General features: G+C 42.4%; 1 protein-coding gene across 1 annotated transcript in view; it reads right to left on the reverse strand.

The window, feature by feature from the left end:
• HHIP (hedgehog interacting protein) overlaps nt 1-9,602 on the reverse strand; it is a 70,813-nt gene extending 61,211 nt beyond the window's left edge. The window contains exons 1-2 of the mRNA XM_057416280.1: nt 9,329-9,602; nt 2,144-2,339 (exon numbers count right to left, since the gene is read on the reverse strand). Coding sequence (XP_057272263.1) covers nt 2,144-2,339; nt 9,329-9,595 — 463 coding nt within the window. The 5' untranslated portion in view covers nt 9,596-9,602. The remainder of the gene's footprint in view (nt 1-2,143; nt 2,340-9,328) is intronic.
• Between the last annotated feature and the right edge of the window lie 7,500 nt (nt 9,603-17,102).

The following is a 17,102-nucleotide window of genomic DNA, read 5'->3' on the forward strand; positions in this document are numbered from 1 at the left end:
TGCAATAAATATTATTATGGCTACATGGGTCTCACAAGTAAAATAGAAAACCCAAATAAGTTATGTATATTTTAGAATTTGTAAGACTATTAAACTGTATTAAAATCCTACAGGCCATCTTCTCAAAAAGAGGGACCTGAACCTTGATTAATACCTTCAGGAAATCCTAGTATACGTATCAACCACTATATGTACCACCATATGCATATCAAATCACCAAATTAACTCTGTTGGTGGGTGTAAGTATGCAACAACTTTTTGTTAGTACAACCTACTTTCAGAACAAGTATTTAGAATTATTATTAGCATCTGACAGATGTAGGAAAAATCCTATTTTAACTCATGCTAAAGCATGTAAGCTCTTTTCCTGCAAAGCACTGTGCTCTGCCCAGTACTAGAGTTATGCTTTCATCTGGTTATCTTTCAAGGCAACCTGGGTGGTCACAAAAAGCACTTGACATCTTGATGCACTTCAGCAGTTTTACATATACACAAACTTTGTAGAAAAATAAATTTGTCATTCGTCACCACTATGTTGATCTGAGGAGTAAGGTTCCTGTGGTCATAGCTCCTGTGCTGCTGAGCCCTTTCTCATTCTCTCTCCTTCCACCTCCTCCTTCTTTCTCCCTTTTCCCTCTTTCACTTTTTCCAATTAAACAAATTGTTTTTCATAAACACAGAATTTCATAAAACTATGAGGGACTTGCTTTGCAGAATATACTCATCATTTGTACCAGCTACAAACTCATGTCAAAAAAACTTTGCGGTGACTTCTTATATGGGTGAAACATTTAGAATATCTAATCTGTTATCGCTGCTCAGCAGGCAGTCTTGGCAACATATGATCTATGCTGCTTTGCTTTGGGGAATGTGATAAAGAGCAAGAAACAGCTGGTTTAAGAAAGCCTTAGAAATATCTCTTAGTTTATAAAGACAATAATAATATTTTCATATTTGAATGGGTTGAGATACATGTTAAACCACAGTAAAGGAAAAAGTAAGTCAATTCAAAATGTTTTCTCAAGTCAGTAAAGGAACACTGCAAAAAATCTCTGCACTCTTGGGGTTTCAGAGAAAACAAGTATACAGCGTACACACGCAATTAAAAACCCCTCCTCCAAATCTCATCCACTTAAACTATCCCCTTTACCCAAACATGTTTATATTACATTACAAAGCTGTGCTCATATGTCAAAAATGACTATTCACAAATTCATTTTTCATATGGCTATCAACTCTTTTTTCCAGTGTGTGTTGCTAGTGACAAAAAAAAATTTAACCAGTTTAATTATTTTCTCCTGTGTGCCATTATTTATAAGTAGTGTTTGGACAGGGAAAAAAGCATAGTTTAAAAATGACAGTCTTAAACATATAAATAATTTACTATTGAGAATACCAAAGATGTTATTTAATATAATAGTGTATTAAAAACACTGTTTCTAAAAGAACCATCTTCTGTGGTTATTTTGTTGATATAGTTACAAGTGATAGTACACATTTGGTGATTGCATTAGACAACACAGGTCAAATTCTGGGTTTGGTTAGGTCTAGCTAAGTCTACTGACTATAGTGAGGAAGTATCAGGTTAGTTAAGAATTTAGTCGTTAACAGCATGTTGGAAGTGATTCAAAGATCACAGAAGTCTATCGAATAACTCCCTTTGATTTCAATGTGCTTTAAACCCCACAGAAAAAACATCAGTTTCTAGGGTAACAAAACCAGAAAAAACACTTTACTAATCAGCTTTTAGTCTACAGCAAACAGCCAGCATCCTTTATTTCTTGCATTTTAAAGCTATCATTTAGTATAGCCTTTTGGATGGCCAACTGCTTGTTTACATGATTCGAATGAACACAGCAGTATTTCAGCAGAGGTAATGGTTTCAGGTGCTTCTGACAACAAAAAAGCCTGTGTTTCATGGACAGTTTAATAGGAAGGTGGCAAGAAATAGCTCAAAATATTTATCTCACTACATAAGATCCCCTGTGAAGTCCCATAGATATTCTGCCTTTGGCTGGGCAAAACCCACCCATGATATCAACGGGTATTTTACATAGTGAGGAGCTGGATCTGTAACCCCTCAGGCCATATCAACACTTTGAAACAGACATCCTTTAGCCCCATAGCTGGTTATAGGTTTTACCTGGTATGTGACCTCTGCAAGTATAATAGAATTCTTTACAATAGTCTTTGCACAGGTAGGGAAGAGTTAGTTCTCTTTCAGGTGTTTCCCCTTTTTCAGGTGAGTGGAATAGGTTCTGAGCATGAGGTGAGCAGTGTGCACACTTGATTTCATCCAGTAGCTTCACACATTCTGTGTTGTTGGTAACAGAAGGTATCTGCAAGCCACAAAACAGAGACAAATAAACATATGACCTATTTCTCCATCTTACACAAAAAAAGATTGCACAATCTAATGTAATAAATAATGCTAGCAGAACCAATAGAGTTACTATAAATGCATCATGTTTCAATGTCACTGTTCTGGAAGTGCAAAAATTATTACTATGAAATGCGCAGTATGCCATTAGTACAGTGAGATCTTGAGTGCTTGCCTCTTTCTCAATAAGAATCATAGTACTCAAGTTATTTTATGGACTCATGCCGGCAATCTCTTAATCACGTAGGCAATATCTGAACTAGAGATCATTTATATCAGGAGGAGCTACATGAGCAGGCCTTTTTCTTATGAGAAATACTTAAAAACCTAACTTGTAAGGTGACCTATTTAAATATTTACAGACTAAAAATAAAAATTCTACCAGGAAAACACACCAGGAAAATCATATTTAGGTATTTGTTAGATAGGTGTATCTTGAACGATACTGCAGTTTGGTTACTGAAACGGCTGCTGCCAAGTTCAGCAGGTGCCTTGGATTTTTCATCTTTAAATGCTGCTCTGCTTTTTGCTCACTCTCATGTAAACTACCTGGAGGTGGGAAAAGCTGTATGTTTTCAAATATTTATTTTTATAAGTGAAAAAAGTAGAATCTGAAACTGTAACTTTGCCCTGAAAAAAGAGCATATATTATGCGTAGAACTTGAAGAAGCACAAAACCACGACTGGTGATGTGTTTAAGTAAACACTGGAGCCTAAGAAGCACAATGTCATCAAATCGTGAAAAATAATGGAAAACAGCATAGTTGTCTTTATTAGTCTTTGAATGCAGTGCACTTTGTTAATCTGTTGTTAACCACATGGATTATTTTTTGATCATTCATCCCAATGGTGGGTAGTGGGAAATGTGTTCGCAGTTGAGAGGGACTGAATCTGATCCAATGTAAAATGAAAGCTCAGGTTCTTTCTGTTGTTTGTTTAATGCAGTTATAATCAAAGACTGAAAGACGCTTGTGTTAAGAAATATCAACACGGTAAATATTTATATTTTGTGAAGCTTGTAAATATTTGTAAACAGCTCATTTGAAAATATCACCACACTTTTCCTCCAGTTCGTCTGAGTTGATTTGCAGAAGGACTTTCCAATGTCACTCCCTTGCAACATAACATGGAAGGAAATTATCTAAATTACTTTTGATAAAATGATAAAAGAAGTTATTCAGTGCATGAAGACTCTTGATACATTTGAGTATGCTGTCTCATAGGTCAGTTCTCTTCTAGGATGCTCTACTTTGGTAAAACAGTTCTGTACTCAGCATTTTATTTATGGATATAATTACATAAACCTCAAACACTTAAAAGAAATGCACTCTCCATTGTTTTAAGCAGAGAAGTTTTCGAAATATTGCGCAACATACGGCCTGTACAGGTGCACAAAAAACTATTTAAAGGAACCTTAATTTAGAAGACAAACTCTTACCAGGAAAATTCAGTTTTACCATATACATATTGTCAAAAGGCCATCTGAGTTTAGTGGCATAGTTGGACCACTGATTAGAAGAACACCATTTGGCTTCTACCCTTATTCTGAAAGAGCTGCCATCAGCTTCAAAAAGAATTCCCCCAGCTTTGCCAGGATCATTACATGCATCAAATGTTCTGTTCTTCAGACTATCTGTTCTCAGACTGTCCTCAGCTTCATAGCACCTGCAATTAAGTAATGTCTCTAACGTTAATCTGCCATGCATGGTTTATTAGCTGTCTTCAGACCATTCTTGGGAATGTAGCTGACTTAACATCTTTTTGAAAGGGTTCATCTTCTTTTTTCTTCTTTTTTTTCCCCAAACCTTGAAGAAGACAGTCATTAATTGACTGCCTGTAGCATGTATGGCAAAAGATTTGCATTGGCCCTGAATTCCTTCCATAGCCCCAGCCCCTTCTTTCCTGAAAAAGTTTAGATTCTTTTTTCTAGATTGCTCATTTGGCCATAGCAGCAGAACTGTTAATCTTAGTCTTCTTTCTTCAGTTTCAGATGTTGTTCTTGATATGGTAGATGTAGGGGAAAATGCTTTGAAGACACGAGCTAAAAATATATAGATAACTGCAATATACTATAACCAAAATGCATATTTACTAAAACTTTGAACTTAATACTGCCTAGGAGTGCAATCCAGGTAGCAGAGAACAGGATTCCTATGCTTGCAGTAATTCACACTGCTGAGTCAATCTTCTGCGTTAGCTGGACTTTCTTAAGGCATGGTAGCATCCTGACCTTGGTACTTTGCCTTGCTGTGGTTCTGACGGGCAGTGGCCTGTTATCACTGGGTCAAGTTGCTGTCTGTCAGACAGAACAAAATCTGAAGCCAACAGAGGATGATCAAAATCACTATCCATAAATGCCACTTTTTAAGTTTTTTTGTTTACATCACCAAGAAGCTGGGAGCTCCCCTAAAATAAGGATGAAATGACCTCTTTTGGTGTTTCCACCAAAGGAAAGTGTATCATGACTACAGACTCTTCAGGGTACTTGCCTATATTCAGTAGTCACCTGCTTTGCAAAAGCCTCAGATGTCAATCTCGGGCAGTAGGCTGTGTCACATATGATGGAATGTTTAGAAGTACAAGTAAATATGAGATATTACTAGGTAAATATTCAGTGTGTTTATTGAATTAACTCCATGGTGATGCACAGAGAAAAGAGTTCTAGTGGAAGACTCCAGAATGCATTGTGAAGAGGAAAAAAAAAACTAAAAAAAATTACAGGATAACAAAGCTAATTTACTGTTTCTTGTGGAAAATGTAATTGACGTTGCCTGGTGATACAGGAGAAGTAATGCTTGCCAACATTTCAGTCCTCAAAGTTAAGACAAAAGGGTCCTAATCCCCCTGAGCAGCTGCTATCCAGGAATTAACCACAGGAATTCACCCCCTCATGTCATTTCTGAAATGAATCTTGGTCATATAACAGCTAATCGGAAGATTAAGGAATGAGAGTCAATCAATTATCTGAAAATCAAGTACAATGTTATTTAACTTTTAGAATGCTCCAGCAAAATAGGGTGGTAACATTTGCTCTGTGTGAGGTCTGATGTATAACTCTGTCCTGGCTGGGAGATAGGACAAACATTCTGAATTTCAGTATAACCAATAATGTATTTATCCTGGAGTTTATTAAACCAGTTTCAAGTGAAAGCTGAAATACTTATTTGAATTAAGATTTTTTCTGTTGGATCTCTACTTTGAAAATGACCTTAAATTTGACAATGGCTTTGGCCTTTTGAAGAAATGTAAACTAATTTCCTGCTTCAGTTTTTAAAGTCATATGTGAAACCATCAAACTGCAGTGGTTTAAACTAACTGTTCTATGGAAAATATGTAAAACTTCCAAACATTTATTGCAACATGCCTAATAATGATTATGCCTGCTGCTGACTAATTTACAACATCTGTAAGATCATCCTTTAATCTCTAGCCACATGAAAGAAAACCGGGTAGACTTAAGGTAAGATAAATCCTGGAATGCACAGGAAATCATAGCATACTAAATTGGTTTATCAACAAAAAGAATAGTGCAAAGAAGAAGAAACAGAAGACAAAACAATAGAAATTCTGTACCTTGAATATTGTCAGACGTTTTGTGTACTCTGTCATATCTAGTTTGAGAAAGGCAGTATAATTTTGTTGTTAAGATTTAAAAAAAAAAACAACAGTGAAATAAGTCATTGCATTGAGCTGTATTTGGTATACAAGCATTTATGGCTAAAAATCATATGCTTACGAGATTGTTCAGCTGTTGGGTTGAACATATGCTTCTTCTGTATTATAGTGCTGGATTATGTCATTAAAGAGTTCAGTTTCAATTTTAGGGTAATATGTAAATAGATCATTGTACTAAGGCAGCTGTTAAAGGGACCCCAAGATGAGTTATTTGTTTAGTTGGATGTGTTCAACAATAGCCTTTGTTCGTGAAAGAGCCAGAGCAAACAAATGATTGTAAAAGGGCACACTTGAAAACAATTACTTTTCACCCATTCCTTGACAGCCTTGGCTGTGAAACCATCCAAGGTAGAGAGGACTTCTGTGCCTGTCAGGCTATCAGGAAAGTTTTAGAAAAATTGATATTACAGTGTTTGACTGAGATGTAGTAGCCTTTCATAAACAAGGGGACATCGCAGAAAACTAGAAGACAAAGAGTTAAATGTCAACAACAGGGTGCAAAAATCTTACTTGCACCACTGCAATGTTGTATCTGCTCATCATGGTAGCTCCAGTTTTGCTCCTCAAACTGCAGTCAACGGTAGTGTTTTCATTATAAACACAAATCAATAAGTTGGTGAGAAACTCTCAAAGACTGGTGTCTTAACTAAGAAGCTGTTAAAAAAATCTCTCCTGAGCACACTCAATTCTTTTTTTTTTTTATTTTTTTTTAAGAAGTTGGCGTTCAAATTTATGCCACAGCCACTCCATCCTGTAGATATATGATGGAGTTTAAAAAACCTGCTATTGGAACTGTAGTAGAATTCAGTTTAAACAATGTGGTTTTAGCAAAGTTCCATTCAAATGTATTCCATAATCGTTTGCCATGCCTTTTATTGTGGAATGACCACCTCATTCTGCCAAGTATAAATTAACATGTATTTTGACATTTTTTCTAAACATATATTAATATGATAAAGCTGATTTGTGAGTTCCATAAATGTTCATCTGTGGTGAAAACAGTCTGATTTTAAATCCCTGTAAAATAATGTCTGTTTAAAAGTGTAATCTTTATTTAAAAAACAGGTTCAACAGCTCAGAAATAGCTACTGTGACATATATGGTCAGTTCCTCACATTGACATCAGGTTTTTACTACCCTTAGTAAAAAAAAAACAAACCAAACCAAACACCAAAACAACAAAGGTAATTAAAAGATATTTTCAAGGAATAGTAAGACAATAAACCCTTCAACTGAATGGGTATGGAAAACTAACCAAAATTCAACTTCCAAGTCACTGCATTCAGCCAATTACTACAAGGCTCTCCAAGCACTGAATAATTTTGGTAGCATATATGCCACTGAGACATTCAAACAGGGTGAATTAAGGACATATTTTCCAGCCCTTATTCTTTTTCCTTTTTTTTTTTCTCCTTTCTTTTCTTTTTTTTTTTTTTTTTTCTTTTCCCAACTAGAACTTTCAGGTTATCTGTATGTGGTTAGTTTATAGTTTAATTCAATTATCACACAGGAGCTTAATGACATTGTCTCTAGACAACATGAAGAAATATATCTGCCTTGAATCTCAAACTGCTGCTGCATATGGTATGAATAAAGAGAGATCTGCAGCTGAAAACCTGTAGTAAGACAGTTCTCACTCATCTGGGAATAGAGGGGGTAGGACAAATGCTCCCTCAAAAGGCATGAACATTTGGACAGAGCTGGGGACTGAAGGAGAATGATGTTCTCCAGTTTCACCCATTAGTGAACCAACTAACAAACACAATGGTGTTGTTGTTATTCTTTTGCCATAAGCAACAGGACTCTGTGTGTGGGCAGCAGTTTAGTGGGGAGGAGGATAAGTCGACCCCTTTTTGTCCTATTGATTTTTTCCTATTTGCATGACTTGAGCAAATTAAATGATGCAATATGGCTTTTTGTTACAAAACAAAGTGAGAGATACCACCCAGACACATATGTTGATTCGTAGAAGCTGTTTACATGAGAATGGAGTGAAATCTACCGTGAACTGAGCATAAAAATTCGATTCAGGCTGGGTATTTTTTTTTTTATTATGCTTGGGCCAGCAAGACTGAAACACAAGTTTTCCAAGAGTCTCTCAGACCTTGACAACTACAGAGTTGTAACTGAGGAATTCTTAATTAAACCTAAACCAGGATGTGGGGAAAAAAAAAAAAAAAAAAAAGAAAAGAAAAAATAAAATGACACCTGATTGTTTATTTCACGTGCAGTGATTCTTAATGACATTATTCAGCAACCTCCCTTCCTGAGCGTACCCCTGGATGCAAGTGGCCATCACAGCAGAGCTTATCAAACACTGTCCTGTGGGGTTAGGTGACCAGCTCCTTTGAAAAACCAAGCAACAGGCTGATAAGCAGGATTTAACTTGCTAAAGGATGCAGAGAACTGACAATTGTTAAGAAATCGGTGAGCAAAGAGGAGGTGCTTCCTTTCACATGACCGCAGCTTGAAACTGGGCAGGGAGGCTGCCAGGTGATGTGAAAAGAGAGACGGATGTCACAGCACCTTGGTACAGAGAAAGAGAACACGGTCATCGGGAGAGCTGTTAGATCAGGGTCCGAGAGACGAAACTTCAGGGGACTTCTGCAGTTCACACGGTAGGTACCCGTGAGACGTGCATGGGCCCGGAGGAGGCTGCACACCACAAAAGTTTGGTACACCGGCACCGTCTACTGCTACCCAAAACCCTTCCTGACCAAACATGTGGAACAAACTTGACAAGGTTTGTTACCCCAGAAAAAACAAACGGAAAGCACCGCTAGTGAGTGTGCCAGCCCCGCTGCTGCCGGTCCCCGGACGGCAGCTGAAGCCCCTCCAGCTAGTCCACCTTTTCCCGGCACCGGTACCTGCTCCCAGCCCGGCCCTTGGGACCACACGGGGACAAGTCCGGCGCCCGTGGCAGAAACTGGCAGCGGACAAGAACTTCCAGGCAGAGCCGTCGGCAGCTGGCAAAGCGCTCCCCCCGCGGAGCGCCCGTCCCCTCCAGGGCAGCAGCTCTGCCGCAGTCAGGCTCCCCGCGACTCCTGAGAACATGTATCAGCACCAGTGTCATCTTTCTGCTTCGCCCTCACCTCCCAGGCAGAAACGGGCGGTCGCCCCGCTCCGCTGCATCTCTCCCCCCCGGGAACGCAGCAGGTTAGCGGCTGGTGCACGGGCTCCACGCGGGAAAAAATAAAAGCAACCCAAACCCCCAAAACACCCATTAAGGCCCCAAAGCTCCGGAAAGGCCGAGGCAGCCCTGGGGGTGCCTACCTTCGCCTCGGCGTGCAGAAGCCCCTGCGCGTCGGAGCGGGAGCAGCAGGACAGGCGAGGGTAGAGGCCGCGGCACATCGCCTCCCCGCCGGCCGGGGCCTCCGGGGACAGCACCCGCCGGTCGCGCTTCTTCAGCCGCCGCGGAGGGGTCCCGTTGAGGCACCTTCTCCTGCGGGCGCCGCTCTCCCCAAACTTGGCATCCCCCTCGAAGAAGCACAGAACCACGGCCACCAGCAGCAGCTTGAACGGCAGCATCTTGAGCATCATGCCTGAGGGAGCGTGTGAATGCACCAAAAAAAGGGGGGTGGGGGCAGAGGAGGGGAATCCCACGGACTTCTCTTTGCACTTCAGCTCAGGAAACCACCTCCCTCCCCCAGAAAGAGAAAAGTCTGGAGGAGAATAAGAGCGGCGGCAATTAAAAAGCACTTCGGTCACCCCCGCTTCCAAAAAGGCGGGCGCGGAGAGGCAAGGAGCTGGGCAACGAGCCTCCGCGCCCGCGGCGGGAGGATGCTCGGGGTCGGCGAACTTGCGCAAGCGGCACCAGGTTTAGCAGCTGCCGCGCCGAGGCGCCGAGGCTCGGGGCGGGCCGGGCAGCGGGCGGCAGCAGCCGTTCACTTGTCGTCCCATAGGAAGGGTGTCCCCGAGGCGGGACGACGGCGGCGGCCGTGCCGGGCGATGCCCCCTCCGCTGCGGCTGCGGCTGCTGCTGCTGGCGGCGGCTCGCGAGGGCTCTCATGTTTCGCTCCCTCTTTTCTTCTTCTTTTTAAGCCGCGCGCGGGGAGGTGCTGCCACCGCGCGCCCTGCACGTCACCCGGCGGCACCGGCCGCGCGTGCCGCCCGCGCCGCCGCGGGGGCCCGGCGGGAAGCGGCGGCGCCGCGCGCCCAGAGGACTCTCGCCACCCCCCCACCCTGCCCCCCGCCCAAACTCCGACCCGTGCGCGCGCGCGAGCCGCAGGGCCGCTGTGAGGAGCGGGGCACGCGGCGGCGCCCCGCCCTTCAGCGTTCCCCCTGCGGCGGCGGCTGCCCGGGGGGTGCTGTGGTGTGGTGTCCCGTCCCGTCCCCCCCCGGGCCCCCTTCCCCTTCTGAAACGGGAGCCGGCGCTCCCGCAGGGCCGACGGAGGCGGTGGGCGCCTGCCTCGGCGGGAGCCGGTGGAGCCGCGTCGCTCCCCGGCGCAAGGCGAGCGCCGTAGGTGGGTCCCGCTCCCCCGGCGGCTGAGGTACCCGGCGTGGGGGCAGCCGCCACTGGGCCAGCTTGGCAGCAGTGCCTTCCTGGGTCTGCGTGGCCGCACCCTCGTATCGCCCCTGCGAGTCATCTCCAAATGCCAGGGAAGGTTCCAGACCCGCGGGCTGGCGTCGACGGAACGCCGCAGTGGAGAACGGTGGGAAGTGCCGTCAGCTCAGGTGGCTTGGAGTGGAGCTCCGGCATCGTTGCTTCTGGTGAAGGTGCGGCAGGTTTCTGTCAGTGCAGGGACGCTCGCTCCTTCACCCCAACTGTGGTACAAGTTCAAAGCAGGACTGGTTGGTCATGGCGGCCATTGCTAATGGGAGAAGGGAGTGAGGTTTTGAGGGTGAGCGTGCTCCTGGACTGTGGGGAACGGGAGACCTGTGTGTGGAAGAGTGTGATGGACCGACCGAGTGTCTGGCACTTGGTGGCAAGGAAGCACCTGGAGCACCAGGAGCCGCCAGAAAGGGAAGGGCCAACCCAGTGTGAGGCAAAGTCGGGAAGGAGAAAACTGCAAGCCTGGGGTAAAGACCAAGGTTCCTCTGGGAGGAGGTGCTACAGGGTGCTGAGGTGGGAAGAGGGCCTTAGAGCTTAGCCAGGAGCTATTGGCTTCTTCCCATGAGGGAGAGGAGGGGGTGGAAATCCTCAGAAGCAGCTGTAGTGCGGGTGTAGCTACAGCTGCTGACTGGGGGGTAAAGGGCAGCTGGACAAATAGAGCCCTGAGGTGTATTTACCACAGACTTGCTGCTAATCCCTGAAATGGAGAAAAAAATGTCATAAAGAACCCCCTTAGGAGGGAAAAAGGGAAAGAAGTATTGCATGGAGTTCTTGATGTGCAGCAGTGTTGTTTCTAAAGCAACTAGGGCCTGTTACTGCTCTCCTCACGTTTATTTTTAACCAAAGAAAATGAGTCTTCAGATTTACATTTGAACTCTTAAACAGTCTGCACTGAACTAAATAGGAATTTGGCGTGGACAAACAGTACATCAGATATATTCATTCCGTAGACATAAAGACTGTTTCCTCTGCCTTTAAGTGCATATTTTGAAGGCGAGTGGTCCCTAACCTCATGACCACCACTTGCCTTAACCACGGACTCTCATTTGGCTGGAAAAGATCCCAGCCAAGGCTTGAGCTACATCAGCACGAAGGAGGGAGGCCTGTTGTACAGCAACGAGCCCCGGCACTCACACTGGTGAGTGAAATAAGGATGGTACCCTTGGGGTATCAGTAGCGCTCGTGATACAGCTTCCTGCTTTGTAGTCTTAGATGAAAAATAGTGCTCTGCAACATGTGAACTTGTTCCGTGAGAACCTGACTGGCAGAACTGTAGCAATGAAGTTAGTTTACAACAGCTATGCCACTTTTGTGACTGTGTATTATTACATAGGTGATTCTGAAATAAAAGTGATTCTGGTATAAAGCAGAATGGCATATCAGAATAAAGCCACTTTTATTCCCAAGCAGACTCCTTACAAAGGGTTACACTGGCAGAATAGTGGTGGCACGAGGACACAGCTGGAGGGTCTGTGTGCCTCTTTCCTTGTGTAGGCAGGTGCTCATACTTTCAAGTAGATTGCGTAATTCTGCTCTGCATCTCCCTTACCAGAGCAGGGAAACTGAAACTCAGTGGAAAGACATGGCTGTGGGGCAGATACCCTCTTGAAAAAACAAATGAAAATTTCTGTTAAGCAATTGTGGCCCAGTCCTCTCAGTTCCCGTCTTGCTGAAGGAGAGAGGAAGTGAGGAATATAAATCTGTATGATCAAAGTAGTACAGCTATTAGTAAATAACCTTTCTTCCTCCTTCAAGTGCTGCCTGCATGAATATCTCTTTCTATGTATACCTGTACCAGTTCTCAGAGGAGGTGAGTTTGAGGTGTATTAATTAAATAGAGAATGATTTCCCAAAATGGGATTTAGATCAGGTTGCCAGACTAAGAAAGAGCTGACAGTTTGTGAAGGTCAGTTTCTACGCAGAAATTTTACACAGATCTGTGATGGGCAACATTTCCCAGAAATTCAGTGGAATGTACTGTTGACCTTGTATAATATGAAGTGCTCAAAACTTCAAGCTATGTAGTGATAGGGTGATATAAAGATGTATAAGCAAGACTTGAGGAAGGTTGAATGTTCTTTAAAACCTCTGAATAGAAATGGCTGATTCTTGCAGTTTTGTGCAGGAAGATCTGATTTAATCTTATGTTCCTTTCCACGCTTTCAAAGTACATGATGGCTTCTTTAACAAAGTTGTTGGTGGTTTTTTTTTTTTTCCCAAGCTGGTTGATGCAGGGTATTTTTTATGAACCTTTTTTAATAATACAAGGTTAAGGTCAGTATTAGTACATGCTAGTTCAGAGTGTCAACTTCAGGAGACTTCCAGCCTTTGATAAACAGAGATAAGGGAATACTTCTAAAGTAAAGACATATACATAGGAAATATGGTTAATAAACACATCAGTCTTTTAAGGCAACCCGGATTCTGTCATATAAAGCTCATTACTTAGAAATGATTAAACATGGTAATGGTGTGAGCTGAATACATTCTGTAATTTGTTCACAGTATGAAGGCTATAGATGAGAGTCTTTGGGGCATGGTGCCATTATGTGTGAAAGGGTTGGAAAGTTTTAAAAAAGGAAGCTATTGCTGCTACAGTGTTTGAATGTAGCTAGATTTTCTTCTAGTTTTGCCTAGGAGACAATCAAACTCCGCTTACTTATGCCATAACCCTCATTATCTGTATTATTATCTATAGCATGATATGTCGTGGTACCTGTATTGTGTGTATTGAATGTGTCAGAATACCCTCCCTTCAGAGGGTAGAAGGCTGATTGTGGCATGCACTTGAACTTACTGTTTCTTAGATTATTTTATGTTTGTTGTCAGGCAGTCATACATATTTTGCAAGGGAATTTAATTGCTTTAATGTTTAAAGTCGGTGAATTCCTCAGTACTTAGAACAGAAGAGGAAACGTGTAGCAGCTAGTGTCAGTTTGGGAAAATACAGTTATCGTGAGTTTGCAGATAAGAGCAGAAGCTGAGCAAAATGATTTCCTGGCATCAGGTTTGTTAGAAGCAAGCAGTAGCATCAAGTTATTCCTAAACTCCCAACAGATGTTGTCTGACAGCACATATTTGCATGTTCCTGATTCACAGAAAAACTTCACTTGTGATCACCTCACTTTGACAATGAAGCCCATGAAGTGCGAGATGTGTCTTCTCAGCGATAATGTCAAGGCTAAATTCAATCTTTCTACACTGATAGCAAATGTCTGGCGTGCCATGAGGAGGAATGTTGCCAGGGGACAAACCAACACTCACCTGGATCTGCATCTGGGAAATTGTATTTAAGACACTAGTGTGGGAAGATCACCCCTCTGTATCAGGGACATTTCACTAGGTGAAGCAGGTGGGCTTCAGCTTCTTGGTAGAGTGGCTTTGCTTTTGTTTTAGCCAGCATTTCAGTTGAACTTCCAAAAAATGCTTTTGTCTTTGCCATTTATTTTGTTTCAGACCCACTTTCTTATCAGATGAAATGGGAGTGGAGCCTTTCCTTATCACTGCCCCTACACTTTTCACTGAATACCTTGTAACAATGTACTTGTTATTTGTAGCTCTCTCACTAAATTGTGGGATGTGTTGTGAAACCAATGATTCTGTTTTATTGCTTAGGTTTAGGTAGTCCTGCAAGGAGCAGGGAGTCAGACTTGGTGATCCTCATCAGTCTCTTCCAGTCCTAGATATTCCATGATTCTATGATTTTGTTTTCTTGTTGGGGTCACTCTATGTCGCAGACCAGTGAGAAACACTCAGTCCCAGATTCTCCACTGTAGATGTTCAAAATGAGAGCACTCCAGATTGAATCCATTTCCAGATTCACTTCTGGGAAAAAAAAAAAAAAAACAACCAAAAAAAAACCCGAAAAAACCTCATTTTCAATCTTGTCTGTTTCATTTAGCAAGAGAAGAAGAATCTGTCTAAAGTAGTCAGTTCATTTAAACTACTTTGAAACAAAACTGAGCTTCAGAGTCTAAACTCTGAGGCTTCTGCCTCAGTTATGGCTGCTTGAAACTTAAAGGTCCCATCTCCCTGTTTTCTGTCAGCTAGATGGACAGAGGAATCTGGAAATTTGGAATGAGGGCTTGGGCAGGATTCTCAGGGTTTGGCATCTGGGCTCCTGTGCTTCTGGCTTTTTCTGGGTGAAAGTCTGACTGTCCTGAGAGTCCCATTAGAAGTGAAGCTGAGAGTTTTTTCTGGCTCTCTGCTGCATCACTGGGGCTAGGGTTCCTGTGGCTTCAAGGCAGAGAACTGGAATATCAGGAAACCCTGACTCTGGGACAGTCTTTATGGCAGGAGTTCCCCACAGCTGGGAACTGCACGTCCATTCGCTGTGGCAACTCCTCTGGTAATGAGGAAGGAAAACTGCTGGACTGTCTTCATTAAAGCATCTTGTGGTTAGTCAGAAGTTTGTAAAACCATTATATTTTTTGCTTATATTTCTGTTTGTGATGTAACAGATTTTTTTCAGTTTTGTCAGGACATTTCAAGTTGGTTCTATCTGCCATATACTATAGCCCACATCACTTCATGGGGTTGAGAATAACATGTTGCTTGTCTTTGCATACCACAAATACGAGGTGTGAAAGCTGGTATAACATGAATGAACAGGACTTGTTAGGATATTTTTTATGGGAAAATAGGTGCCCAGACAGTCACAGACAGGTTTTTAGGGTATGTCTCTACCACAGAGTTCCCCATGGCTCTTAGAAATCCTCTAAACCAGCTGAAGCCACCTGGACCATTTGGGACTGTAAACTAATACGTCTGCTCTCTAAACATGACTTCAAAAAAACCTGAGTCCCACCTGGGTACAAAAGCAGTATTAACTCCACTTGATTGGCCCATCGGAGAATATGAACTACAGATTATTTTAGCACATCAAGTCAGCTACTAACACAAACCTTCAATTACGTGTGTTCAGTTTTGCAACATAGGCTAGGCTAAGAAGGCAGCTAAAGCCAGCCATTTTGTGAGGGAATGAAGACTCAAGAGGCCCTCTTGCCTATAGTCTGCATACTTTCACTACCTGCTGTAATTCACCTCATCAGTGGGTCTCTATGTGTGTTACAAAGAGACAAAGCAAACTGCTGTGGGAAAATCTTTCTTTTCTACCAGGCACTGTAGTAATCCACTCCCTACTGCAGTTTACCAGCCACGTGTATGCTATCCCTTGCTCCAGTGTTTGAAGTATCCTTAGCTTGCTATAGGAACAATTTGTATAGGATATCATCAAGGGAACTCTGAAATGCTTATAATAGTTCCCAAAGGAAAAAAGGTCTTTTTGAGTAAGATATTGTTCATGCCAGAACTGAATAATGGACCTAAATATTTGTGCCTGGTATTCTTTGTTGCCTGCTAAGTGTGGGGATGGAAACTGTAGCCTGACAGTGTTAAAACCAAATGGTCATGAAGCTCTGCTTTGAGCTGCTGGATGACGGGATGTCCAGTAGAATTCCACAGGTTTTCTCTGTGTTGATGCACTGCATGTGCGTTTCACTTTGTTACATAAATCAGTGTAAGTTATTTCATATTTGATATGGAAGCTTTGGTAAATTCTTTGTGGTAGCTTTCATATAATACATGTTAAGGTGCCATGTATAGCACAACTGCAACTATAGCATATGTACTATATGAACTGGGCTATTTGAGGCTACTTTCCAAAGGGTAAATAAACATTTTTAGGTGGAAAATAGAGGCAGCAACCATTGTCATATATTCTCCTAGAGTAGCATGTGTCTAATTCATATGTGTAATGTAGCTTTCAGAAATATATATTTAATTCAGTAGCATAATTTATCTTTCAGAAACTGAGGAGTTAATCTCAAATATATACGTTCCTCAAAAAATCGTTTTCAGAACTATTGAGTGCTCTGGCATATGGAGGAAAGTACCAGTATACCTAACAGTCATTCCCAGATGCATGCTAACAGTGTGCTAAAAATCAGTCATTTTGGCCTTTTAAGTGACTTCATAATGGTGCTGAAAGCTGCCCCACATTTCTGGCATCACACATGCTTCTGCAGGCTTAATTGCACTTCTGTGGTGTCTTTTTTTGTGCCAGTGCAATGTGTACGTAATACCATCTCTTTGAAGTGTCTGTTTAGCCTCCACTAGCCTGAGTTACAAAGTCTACCCTTAGTAACTTTTTCTATCTTGCTTCCCCAAACGGGCATTGAAAGCATTGGGTTGGCAGCCTAAATTCTGACCGAATGAAATAAGTCTGGAGTGAATTAAAGCTATAGTCTGAGTCCCAGTCATGCACAGAAAAAGTTGGAAGAAGCAGGTGATTTTGTAAACAGTTAATTCTTACAGAGGCTGTTGTTTGGGAACCCCTCATTGAAGTGATTGCGTTTGGCCTGCTTCTCTTCCCTCACACCCCCGTGATGCACAACAAATCCCAACCATGTGGATCTTAGTTTATTTACAATAGTCAACCTTTAACTAAAAATTGGTGCTCAACATCACTGTAATTAAAATGGAACATAGACCCCAG

The sequence above is a fragment of the Pezoporus wallicus genome, unplaced genomic scaffold (assembly GCF_028554395.1).
Source record: "Pezoporus wallicus isolate ANWC-B61680 ecotype Strahan unplaced genomic scaffold, APGP_CSIRO_Pwel_v1 contig_8732, whole genome shotgun sequence".
NCBI classification, from domain to species: Eukaryota; Metazoa; Chordata; class Aves; order Psittaciformes; family Psittacidae; genus Pezoporus; species Pezoporus wallicus.